This window comes from Megalops cyprinoides, chromosome 18 (genome assembly GCF_013368585.1).
Source record: "Megalops cyprinoides isolate fMegCyp1 chromosome 18, fMegCyp1.pri, whole genome shotgun sequence".
NCBI classification, from domain to species: Eukaryota; Metazoa; Chordata; class Actinopteri; order Elopiformes; family Megalopidae; genus Megalops; species Megalops cyprinoides.
The window spans coordinates 17,892,428-17,905,244 of NC_050600.1; the positions used below are offsets into that span (position 1 = coordinate 17,892,428).

General features: G+C 48.4%; 1 protein-coding gene across 6 annotated transcripts in view; it reads left to right on the forward strand.

Annotated features, from left to right (window-relative positions):
- gab1 (GRB2-associated binding protein 1) overlaps positions 1–12,817 on the forward strand; it is a 57,376-nt gene that overhangs the window by 41,377 nt on the left and 3,182 nt on the right. For all 6 annotated transcript variants that reach the window (XM_036551141.1, XM_036551144.1, XM_036551145.1 and 3 more), the window contains exons 4-9: positions 2,052–2,265; positions 2,722–3,353; positions 5,452–5,546; positions 5,721–6,024; positions 7,949–8,038; positions 12,118–12,211. In XM_036551141.1, the coding sequence (XP_036407034.1) occupies positions 2,052–2,265; positions 2,722–3,353; positions 5,452–5,546; positions 5,721–6,024; positions 7,949–8,038; positions 12,118–12,211 (1,429 nt within the window). The remainder of the gene's footprint in view (positions 1–2,051; positions 2,266–2,721; positions 3,354–5,451; positions 5,547–5,720; positions 6,025–7,948; positions 8,039–12,117; positions 12,212–12,817) is intronic.

The following is a 12,817-nucleotide window of genomic DNA, read 5'->3' on the forward strand; positions in this document are numbered from 1 at the left end:
ACCAAAAGATGTACCCTTGGTGCAGCTTAAAGCTGTGAGACTGGCCTGTTAGGATAACCCAGTAGAGGTATGATAAAAAATCAATGGCCTGCAAATGCTTCATAATATTGTTTTGTTTTCCTTTGGGATCTCTAGTGTTAAGTGCTCGTCATATGGTAGGATAATTTTATGAGCTGCACATATGGTAAGATAATTTCACGAACATGAATTCACAGCGTCAAGGACGTACGCCTTATCCTCAGTGCTTCCGTTATGGAACGAGAATGTAACTTTTTGGCTTAAATAGGTCCCTGTATGGAATGCTGGGTGATGTCCCCTGCAAGTCACATTCACTGTGGTCTTTGTGGTGGATGTACAGTGCTTATAGCTTCATTTCAGTGTGGGATGATGTCCCTTTGCGGGCACTGTAATGTGGGGCAGGGTGGTAGATGGATAAGAACCGTGGTGTGTCCTCACAAGTTGTCACTTGGATTAAAATGCTAACAGGTTTATGTAATGTGCCCTGTTTTCTGGGGAGCTCTGAGTAGACACACAGCAGTGACGGTGGACCGTTGTGGCTCCTTTTTTTAGGCTTGGCAGGTGTCCCTCCCTGGGACAGCGGTTGCAGAGTCAGGGTTTTAACTGAAAACGTCTGTGACACCTCAGCAGTGCTGTTGCTCGGCACTCTGGGAGAACACAGATGGCAAACACAGGCTGCAAATCATCAGACTCTCATTTGCTGCTGCTACCCAGCGACATTCCACCAAGTCCCAGAGGAAACAGCATTCTGCACTCGGCCGCAGTCATTTCTCTGCACGTCTATAATATAAATCCACCCATAAGATGATGGTATTGAAATGCAGGCAAATGCTATGGTATGCATCTTGGAGCACAAGGTTTGTATGTACTGTGTGGATTGATGTTGGTGAATGTTCAGGTATTCAGCTAATCAATAACGGCCTTCCAGCTCTGAAGAGTTTAATAATACACATTTCATATGAAGCAATCCTAAAAGTAACTAAACTAAAAGTCCTAAGTGTTTTTTAGATGAACAGGGTTGGCAGTAAGGTAACAGATTTTTGAAAGATGTAGCATAAACACTTAAAATCAACTGAAAAACAATTCCTGCTAGCTGGCATGCAGTATCTAAATCTTTGTCCAAGAGTAACGCTGTACAGAATCACACACCTGTGCCAGTCAGGGCATCCACTGCTCAACCCCTTGAGTGGCAACATTTGTTTTATTTGCATCAAATGGCCTCTCTGCTCTGGTGTGTAAGACATCTCGGTCCACTAGCTGTTCAGTGGCACCGGTTTTAGGCCTGCAGGGGCAGGGTGCAGCCTAACCGAGTTAGTGCCTTCAAGCTCAAAGAACGTCAAAATTACCTCAGAGCTAAGAGCGTAGTTCCTTTGTCTTTTATGGTGAGTCACAGGTCAACAGGGATGTTCGACTGTCAGGAGAGGAAAAATAAAACCCCACTCATGGTTAAAGCAAACTTTCAGCTTTCTGTTTGCTCCCTTAGTTCCATTCTCCTCAAAAGCCTGCAATGCAACAGTATCCTCAGTATGCTGTTTGTGATTAAGTGAACTATCTATATTTGCAGAGAGTCAGTAGTCTAAGTTATGTTTTAATTAAACATTTTGAAGCTGTAAATTCAGCCTTTCTTGTCGAAGACGAGACACTTTGGAGGGGGGGGTTGACTGCAGATGTCTCTAACTGTTTTATGTTTATGGTCACACATATCCGAAAAACAAAAATCTTGTTGAGCTGGAGGAGTGTCAGAAGCTTAATTGAATACAGATTTGGCCTGATCTCTGTGAGAAGATGAGAATGAAGTTGAATAGTCTACCTGGATATGAACCCATGAGACTGGTTCAGGTTTGGTTTTGTTTGGAAATGAGTAAGAATGAGGTCTGAACACAGTCTGGGTTTGTGTGAAAATGAGGAGTGAGTAGAACTATTGGATGATTATGCATGAGAACAGGGGTTGACCCAACCCTGATTGGATGGTCACGCATAAGAACGAGGGCTCGGCAGACTCTGATTGGCTGTGTCCTCCTATCCCGTTGCAGATTCGAGTAAACCCTCGCACCAGGCCAGCAGCGCAGTCATGGACGTGCCCCCGCACCCTGGCCTGGTCACCATGTCCCCCTCGCCCATCAACAACGTGCCACCCCCCTACCAGCCCGTCAGCGTCCGCCACCTGGAGTCCTCATCCAGCCTGGAGGAGCCGCAGGACTACCTGTGGCTGGTCAACTGCGAGAGCAAGAAGCCCGAGCCGGCCAGGTGAGAGCGGGGAGGGCTGTGAGGCAAGAGCCTTCAAGTCATGATGTGGAATTTTTATAAATGTAAAACTAAAACTGTGGTATAACACAGATGTATCCAGCGTAGGATGACGGTAGCATGCTAAATGAATATACAGTTTCCTAGTCTTCTGCCACATAGCCACCTGCTAACCTGAAAACTGCCTCTTAAATAGGTTTCTTGTGGCTCTTCCTCAAGCCGGAGAGCACGAGTTGGATGTTGTGGTGTTTTCACTGTTTTCTGACACTCAGGATCTTCTTGTTATGGTTCCACAAAGTGTATGACTCAGGAAAATGTCTGCGACCGTTTAGTTCCGTTAAGTGAGTGTGTGTTAACATGGTGTAGCGTGATGCGTGGACGCTGCCACCTCTGTGAGCTCTCCACAGGCATATTTTAGTGTGCAAATGCAGTCTTCTGCGCCTCTCTGTGTCTGCACAGGCCCCATGCTGGCTCCTCCAAGTCTACCTCCTCAGAGACGGACTGTAACGACAACCTCCCCTCACACAGGACTTCGGCGGCAGCCGTCTCTAAGCACGCCTCGGTCAACGGCTTCTTCTCGCAGCAGCCCAGCCTGTACGACTCGCCCCCGTCCCGCCTGCCCTCCCTGTCCACGGAGGCAAGCCTGTACAACCTGCCCCGCAGCTACTCCCAGGACACCGTGCTGCTGCCCAAGTCCGCCTCCTCGCCCCCGGCGCCAGACGCCGACTCGGCCGGCGAGATGTACGTGTTTGGCGTGCCCTCCCGGAAGGCCTCCATGGAGAGCCAGCTCCGCCAGGTGTCCATCAGCTACGACATTCCCCCCGCGCCCGGGAGCAACTCCGCCTACCAGGTCCCCAGGACGGCGGGGCCCGAGGTCGCCGGAGCCGTCGCCGCGCAGTCCGACGTGCCCCCTCCGCGGCCCCCCAAGCCCTCGCTGACAGCCCCCCCGGAGCGTTCGCCGACGGAAACCTACGCCGTCCCGCGCTCCGTCTCCGAGACCGACGGCAACTACTGCGTGCCCCCAAGCGCGGGGAGCAAAGCGCTGCGCAGCAACACCATCGCCACGGTGGACTCGTCCCGCCTCAGGAAAGGTCCGTCCCCTCGCGGCGCGCGCTGACCGCAGCACCGCACCGCATCCGCTATTCCTGACGCTCACTGAAGTCTGTCCCAGTCCTGCTAACTTGATATTTTCATTCTCTTTTGTGGTAATGCTGGAACACAGATACGTAACGATACATAAATCAAACTGTCAAGCAATTCTCCTGCATTGGCAGTAAACAGGGCACAAGTGAAATTTTTCATTTCAAGCAAAGAAAGCACCTCCCCTCGGTAGAACAGAAAGGCTCCCTCTGGTGGCGGGTTTTTGTAACACATCTGTGCTGGGCAGGTTTGTAGGGAGGGAATTTTTTTGTCATGAACAATCATTAACGAAGCCAACAGGCTTTCGAAGACAAAGTTAACATTATCTGCAGTCCTTACAAAAGCCCCTCCTCAATATGGTGCGGGTGACTGTAGAAAACTCTAAGCATTGTTTATATATCAGGTGAGACTGAATCGTCTGTTACTCACCTAATTGACCATGACTCGGTTATTTGATCTCACATTTGAAATTTGGGCCTTTTGCTGTATATTATTCTATTATGATCATTATTTTGCCCAAAAGGATCTGTCCTGCAGATTTGACCATACTGTTGCTGTTTATTCATGTGCTTGGCAGATGACTTTGTCCAGAATAACTATTACAGCTAATATTTGAACGGATTGTCCGTTCACATCGCGGGGTTTTTTCATGAAAGCAAGGCAGGCTGTGTACCTTGTTCAAGGTTACAGTGGCATTGCTCCACCAGAGAATTGGTCCCGCAATCTTCTGGAAACAAGCCCAGTCCCTTAACCATGTACGACCCATCACACGATACAACCCAGCAGCAATCCAGGCCGACAGTAACGCAGAACCCCTTCTTCTGTTCTTAGCTTGGCTAGTGGGTTCCTTGAAAGGTAAAGCCAATTTTTTTGCGGAAATATGCTGCATGTTTTGGAGTCTAAACATGCACTAACAGAATAGAGCTTAAGGGTTTTGTCCCCACATATGCAACCTAAAGCAGTGAATGCCTGTCAGTAATATGTATAATTGCAAGGTAAACGAGTCAGTCTGGATAATAGCATCCGCTAAGCAAATTCAGCGTAATGTAAGGTTTTCATTTTGGAAGGTAACCTGCCCACACTTTATGCACATTTTACATTAAGTAGTACAGTTCAGAAATGTCTTCTTCTCTAGCACCAAACACCAAAGCCTTTATACACATATATATGTCAAGGTCATAAGGTCATCTCCTATTTTTGGGAAAGATTCCAGATTACCACGTATTCACATAAAGGCCATTGGTGCTTAGACAGCATCTCCCCCCCGTCTGCATGATTGATGAACTGGGTCACATTGAAAGTCCATTAAGAAGTCAAATGGAGCAGTTTATTGCCCGGGATGATTATTCTAACCACAAGAGCACATCGTATAAGAACGTCACATGATGTTAAAGAGAGCGGCTTCTGCTGCTGTCGCTGAATAGAGCTGGCTTTCGTAATCGCGTGTGAGAAACCGGCGGCTTTTGAAGTGATCAAGTGGCATTGTGGGAATGAAAACAAAGGAAGCTGCTGGAAAATAAAAATCAGAAGACCTGTTTGTTTCTCAAGATTTTGCTGAACCATATAGGTCTAAGCACACTGATAATGGCTGTTTTTTTGATTTCCTCTCTTAACCAAAAGGCAAAACAGGGGATTAGATTGCTTTTTAACATACAGCAAAAGTGTGCCGAGGTATTCATGAGTAGCTGTTGTACTCGCTCATCACTCTACTTGTCCAAGCACAGTTAAGCTATGACATAGAAGTATGTGTCATATCGTCAGTAATGTTTTTGTGATGGTGAAATTACTATGCACTCATTTTCTGTGGTTATATTACAAAACGTTTAGTTATGTGGAAGGGATCCTTCCTTTTTTTATTGGTCTGAAGTTTTCTTCAGACAAGACCATCCCTATGTGAGAAATGCATAAATTTCACCCGTAGGAAGCAGCAATCTTGTTTATGGGCTATGACTCACACAAAGCACTGAAGGCCGCTTCACGTTCAGCACAAGCGATAACACCTCTATTTAGATCCATGTTGCGTCACTCATCCCAAATTGCATTCTGCAGATTACGGATCTCAAGACTGCTACGACATCCCCAGATCGTTTCCATCGGAGGGAAGTGGATCGTTTGAGTTTAACGAAAGCTTCAACGCCTACTTAGTAAGTGCATTTAACGCCGTGCGTGACTAGGGTGGGTAATGGACCCGATACGTTTGCAAGCGCATTTGAACAGTATGGTTAGTGATGAAGCTGTCAGTAGTGTAGTGTCCTCAGTGCGGGCTGCTGTGGTCCTGTAGAGGTGGGACACTAAGGCAGGTGTCGCTGTCGCCATAGAAACACAAAGGCATGGTGCCCGTGCGCAGCGCCTCCACCGAGGAGGTGGACGAGAACTACGTCCACATGAGCGCCAACTCGCCCTCCCACCACCACTCCGGCAGCCTCTCGGAGCCCATCCAGGAGCCAAACTACGTGCCCATGACCCCCGGCACGGTGGAGTTCTCCTCCCTGGGCAAGCAGGTCCCTCCCCCAGCGCACATGGGCTTCCGCTCCAGCCCCAAGACCCCGCCCCGGCGGCCCATGCTCATCACCGACTGCCAGCCCCCGCCCGTCGACCGCAACCTCAAACCCGACCGCAAAGGTGAGCCGCGGAGCCGAGGCCGGCTGCATGAGTGTGTGCGTGCGTGTGCGTGCACGTGTGCTTGGAGGAGGCGGAGGAGGAGGGCGTGAAGACTGCGTGAAAGTGCGACACTGTTATTCTCCACCGTTTCGTCATAAATCAAGGTGTCATTACTTTGAAGTGCCTTTCCCATGCTTATGAACCAGTGGAGGCCGATGCAGTTATGTTTTCTAATCAGTCTGCAGTCAACTTCAGCCCTACATTGGAGTCAATATACAGAGAGGACAGACAACTGGTGTGCTCATAGCGAGAAGCTTTTCCTTACAAGCAAGCTTCACTATTTTTGTACACTCCGCAGATCACAGAAGGGGCTGGTCTCTTTTAGCGGCACAAAGACCAGTAAAAACAAGCTCTTGCTGCAGCCCTGTGTGTTGTCCAGCATCTCAATATGCAGTCCTTTTCACTGTCGCCCGAGTGTGACCCTCCCAGTGAATGGGGCCTTTGTAGCCAGGGCTTTGGGCCCCGTGGGTCTGCCCCGGGCCTCCCCTGTGCCACGGGAGACCTGAGCTCTGCCCTGCGGAGGTGGCCCCCCTGTTGCCTGGTGACCAGAATGTGGAGCGGGTCACCTCCGTCCCCGTTGTCACCCTGCTGAAAGGGCCGTTTGATGGTGCACAGTAAGCCGTGCCGAGTCCTGCTGGCTTAACAAGCAGGATTTGCCCCTTGAAAGTAGAGAGGAGGACAACCTGAAAGGAACTCTGGGATAGAAATATCAGACGGAGCCAGATCGTTTTCTTTTATGCTTTGTAATGTCATCTCAGCTGAAGACCTGGAGGCAGTCACATGATAGCTAATGACATGAAGAGAGGACCAGGTGAAGAACATTTTGCTTCAGAATGATCAGTCATGTGCATTTCCATTTTTAATGATGTTTTATGATAATCTTTAACAACCATAATATTAATTCCTAGGGAGTTTAACTAATGGTCAGGTCATTTCACGAACAGTAGTATCGCCCTCTCTGTGTTACTGACAAACAATAATTCTGTATTCTCAGCTCATACTGAACTCATTCTCAACAAAACCGTCTGAGCTGAGGCCCCGCGTTTGTAACCATGGGACAGGCACAAACTCATTATGAATGAAACCTGTGTTGTGTGTTTCCGTGCCTCACTGCCTGCGCCCTGCTCCACCTGTCTGTGGGTCTGTGGCGGTGTTCACAGCTGCAGCTGTGCCGGCTGGCCCTTTGCGCCCCGTGCTTCTGCCTGCCCGAGCATGCGTGGGGGACTCTGTGCTTGCTGGACTGCGACGGGCTTCAATCTCATCCTCTACTTTACTCATCTGTGTCTGTGTTTGGAGAGGGGGAGCCATTTTCTACCTTTCTGTGCTCAACTTATATGGAGTCCGCCTGATTCTGGATTCTTTTTTGTTTCCATTCTTTGCTTTTTTTTTCTCACTGTTTTCACTGTCTGTAACAGCCTCGCCTACTACTGTGAGCGCCATATTGATGCAGCACGTTATTGGGAGAACGGGGGGTATTTTCATATTGTGCAGAGGCATCATTGTGCCATGCGGGGCGTCCACGGCTGCTCTCCCTGTTTGGCTTTTAATCGTGCAGGTGTTTTTGGTGGGTGATGGTGATGCGGAGTCTGTCCGTGCTGGTACGTTGTGGCCGTGGTCCGTGGGTGTGGGAAGCCATGCTGCATGGCCCCGGTGCATGAGGGCCCCTGGGAGGGCCCGCGTTCTGGCATGAGCCTCGCCCACGCCGGCTGGGTGGAGGGGCTTGGGGGGGGTGTGGCAGGGGCGGGGGACAGCAGGGGGTGGGGAGGGGGGCAGAAGGGGCTTGGCGCACGCTGTCTGTCATTTCTGCTGGGGGGGCGGGCTTACAGCAAAGATTACTGTTTTTCCAAATAAACATGTAACAAGAAAGTCTTCTTTTACCAATCAGGTCAGAGCCCTAAAATATTACGGGCCAAACCGCTTGGTTTAGAGCGAACTGATTCACAAACCGTAGGTGATTTCTCCAGACGACGCAAGGGTATGTACTCCGAAGAGTTCCTTCCGTTACAGGGCTGTTCACTTTTGTTGCTGTGATATTGGCCTGTATTTAACCAAACTACCAGCATGCCCTACTTCATTGACTGTCAGGTTGTCATTGTTGTGGAGGTCCCGCTGTCCTCTGGCTCTCATTCCAGCTGATAGTGCTATCATTTCGTGGGGTAAATAATTGAACCCATCGTTCCCCTAGCTTGCTGTGTCACGGCTGGGCACGGTTCACACAAGCACTCCATGGAGCTGGAACTAGAAACCAGACACAGCGGGCACCTCCAGAACTGGGACTGACAACTGCTCAGTTGACTGTATTTGAATGTTCCTCAAGTCATTGTCTTCTCAAACTAACAAACTAACTGCTCATACATATGTTGATCTCTGTACGTATTGGTGTCCCTCTGAGATACTGCAAACTGAAATAATGTGGAAATGTGTTTCAGAAAAATGTTACAACTGTTTAATTTCTCTGTATCAGTTGGTTTTGCCACTCTTTTAGGACACATTTGCAGTGTTTTGTGTCCTGTATTCTCACTGCAGCTTTTCAAATAATGGTCTTTACGAAACTGCAGATTTAAAGATAACCCTAATACTGGGCATGTGTTACACATGCACGGGACACCTTCAACCTCAGACACCCTGGTACAGAACTAAAGGAAAGACTGCATTGCAAATACATAACATAGTAAATCATTTATTTGCTGAGCAGGCAGTCTTTGGTGACTTTTGTAGCCACAATACGTTTTACACATTACTAATTTATACAGCTGAATATTGACTAAGGCAAATTAGGCCTTAAGTGCGCCCTTAAGGGTGTCACAGCTGTGTCTCCGCAGGGCTTCAAACACGCACCCTCCAGGTCACATATTCAGTACCCTCACTGCTACTCGGTACTGCCCCAGTAGAATTTTTAGCGCAGAATTTTCTCTGTAGTGGTCCTCATGCGGTATCAGAGGAATCAAATACCTTTTCTTTTAAACCCTATTAATTTCAGTTGAGTTAAGCATTTGGTATTTTTTTAGGATGTGAACAAAATGCTTGTACATACTTGTACACTTGTGGATTAGCATGAATCGAAGGACATGTGTTTGCATTTGTAGTGTTTTGACTTTTTGTATACTTCAACCATTATTTGGATATTATGATTTTTTTGTGTGGAAGTGAAGGTCAGAATATTTGTGCTTCAGTTCTTGCAGGGAAAAAAGCCACTGGTGCACTCAAGAGCTTGTATGTTTTGTTATCAGCCATTACTTGCAGAACACATTTGCAATGCACTGACTTCTGGATCCTGGAGATGAAAGTCTTGTATGCATTTGCATTGATAATATTGTTCAGAGCTTTTTGTTCCTTAAACCTGTTCTGTCCACACTAGTAAGCAGATCAAAATGAATGAATTTACACCATTTAAAAGCATGTGACAACATGCTGTTTCCAGCTGTATGCGTGTACAAGGAAGTGTGAATCCATAGCAAAAAGCTTTTTCCAAAAATCAAAACATAACATCAAAACCGAAACAAAAGATAAAGCCAAACACCTGAGCGCGGCTCATCAAGCCAACAGTTTTTGTTGGTTTGATTTATTTTTCAGCCAAGTACTCCATTCGTTACCCTCTTGCACAACTAGAAAACTAGTTAGCACAGCCCTTTTTGTCAGTTACCTCTTCCAGATGATATAAGGGTGATGGTTAGTTTCACACCTGTATCCTGTGATGGGAGAGAGAACCACTCCACCAGACGCAGTGTCTTGCAACCAGTACCTCCAGCCATGTGTACAACACAGAGCGAAAATATGCCCCTCCCCAAACATGCAAGCATGTATGACTTCTAACCTTGAGGTTATATACATTACATGTATGACTTCTAACCTTGAGGTCTCTGTGTAGTTACATCGGTCTTGCGTTTCTGTCCACTGACGTGGAGGCAAGTCTCACATGCACACATACACTAGCCCCTCTGTAAGGATGTGTGCTCTGTTCTCAGTCTTTTATTCACTGACAAGGGCTCTCATCATCAACCATAGCACTTTACTCATGGTTGTGCGGTTGTAGTCGTCATAAAATGTATGTTTGCTTCCTCTATACCTTGTTGGCTATAGTACTGGTCATGCTTTGCCTTGTTCGTATTTATATGAGAAACACTTTTTTGTTTTAGGAGGGACTGGCCTTTTAATTGCTTGGATGTACCAGTACAAGTCAGATATTTTCCCTTTCTTGTCACTGTTACTCTTTGTCATAAAACAGCGCTGACAGTGAATTTTCCAATGAGACAGAGTCATAATGTTCTCTCTGACATATCTGACATCTGCCTCATTTCACGTAGATATACTCTGCAAGATTGCCATCACCATGGTGGTATTTACCACCATGAGGGAGCCAAGAAAATGCTTGTGCATTTGCATTGGCTACTGACAGATGTGCTACAATTTGTTCTATATCGAGCTGTGATGGAGTTTTTACTAGCTAGTGAAAATATATGCCCAGAGTGTAACATTTAGATTATGCAAGCTGTGGGTCTTTTTATCACTGTCAGTGCGACAGATTGGGTTTCTTAAATGTAACAGCAATGCGAATATCATGTATCCATTTCAGTCAGTCTTTATTTGCGAATAGGTGTACCTGCGATCAGTTTCATGCCTCAGATGGAGTGTGTGGGTGGGTGTGGGTGTATGTGTGTGTGTCTATGTATGTCTGTGGGTGTGGGTGTGTGTGCACGGGTGTGGGTGTGTGTGTTTGTGTGTCTGTGTGTGTGTGCACGCACCTGTGTGTGTCTGCGTGTGTCTGGGTGTGGGTGTAAGTGTGGGTGTGTACATGCACGCCTGTGTGTGTGTATACATGCGCGCTTTTATCAGCTGTGGAGCCACGGAGATAATGTCCCACAGCAGGTGGCCAGATTGGACCGCGTTCCTGTGCTGCCATCACAGGGGGAGTTCCACCGCCAGCTGCAGGGTTGCATTCAGTGATGGAGGCCTATGAATGAGCGCAGGGGGGGATCAGCGGGGTGTAATCACGCACATCAGTTTCATTCACTCATCTTCCAGCGTTATCACATCAGAGCCATTCAGAGTTGCACGGCCCCACGGGTGCGATGAGCGCGGCTCCGTCACAGGACTCCAGGGGCCGTGGCATCGTTTCAGCTGCACGTGTTCATACTGTAAGGCGCCCAGGAGAAACCCAAGCCACGGTCCCTTTGTTTGGTCCTTAAACATGAGGAGAGCGGGAGCAGCAGGGGTAAAATTTCATTTCGGACCCCTCGCGTGAGGCCGGGTCTAGAATTTTCCACGTGAGGTTGTTTCGGAAAGGCCAGAATTGACGTCCTCTCAGTGGGAGCTGCGGGTGTCATCCGTCTGTTCCCTGACTGATAGAAACGCACCGGGCGTCCTCTCAGGGCTAGATGGACCGGAACAGTACCTGAACAAAGTATCACATGGCTGTCCACGGTCCTAACTACATCACTGAAAGCAAGAGACTGCGGTTGCAGAGCCCCATTAAGCTGAAGGAAGGGAAAGCCCCTCTCTTTACAGTGCTACCACCTTCCCTCTTTGCCTCCTCAGGGCCTGGCTCCTGTGTTACACTGAATTTAGCGTGGCGGCGAAACGAAGCACTGCGCTAATGTGCACTCAGCTGGCCGCTGACACTGCGCAGGCTTCCTGCCTTTTTAAAAGCCCAAACTGAAAAGCACTCTGTCTGGGGAAGGGAAGGGAAGGGGGGGGGGGGTGACTTACTGAATTATTTAATGCTGCTCTGAGCATTTGATAATGGCAGGCGTGTTGCAATCTCCCTGAGTAAACCGTATTGAGAGGTCTAGCTTTGCCCTGCCTGCGGAGTACAAGGGAACACTCAGGGCTTGTTTCCCAGGCAGGGTGTCCTTGGAAACCAGTGTCTCCCCCCTCACTGATCTGGACACCTTCTCTGGACTCTCTCTCTAGTCTTTACAGTCTGGGGAAAAAACAGCATGCACTAACAATGAAATGAGGGTGGTGTTGGTCTAATGATGTGCTCGTCTTTGCTCAAGGTGGTGGAAAGTGTGCAAAAAGTGTGCTGTCAGTAACAGTGCCTGTCGTCCCGCGCAGTGAAACCGGCCCCTCTGGAGATCAAGCCCCTGCCGGAATGGGACGAGCAGCCGGCGCCCGTCCGCTCCCCAGTCACCCGCTCCTTTGCCCGGGAGTAAGTGCCCCTTCGTGTCTCCGTCTCCTTCATGTCTGCCACCCAGATGTCCACTAGCTCTGTCCATTATATCATTAGCACTTAGCAGACATCATCTAGGGCTAAGCAGTAGAACCACTCACTAATGCCTGCTTGTTTTATATGAGACCATATGCCTGATAGAAACACAGCAGGAGTCATACATTGGCCAGGTCAAGTAGCAACATGAGAAACTCACATTTTATCATAGAAAGAACTTTTCTGAACACTTTGTTAATATGTGTGTATCAATATAAAGCAACCTGTGCGATATGCAATTAAAGGTTCAAGTGATTTCATTGCGCTGTGAGTGGTGAGTGTGTCCCTACTGGCTGTAGAATGGTACTGCAGGCGATCTGCACATGTGTACTGTGAGTGCCCCTGCTGGCTGCAATGCAGTACTGCGGGAGATCTGTGTACTGTGAGCGCCCCTGCTGGCTGTAATTCGGTACTGCAGTCAAATTGTGTATGTGAGTGTCCCTGCTGGCCACAGCATGGCACTGCTGTTGCTGTGAGGGCCTCTGCTGGCCACGACGCGGTACTGCAGATGCTGTGTGAGTGATTCTGTGGTTTGAGACGCCGTGTGTA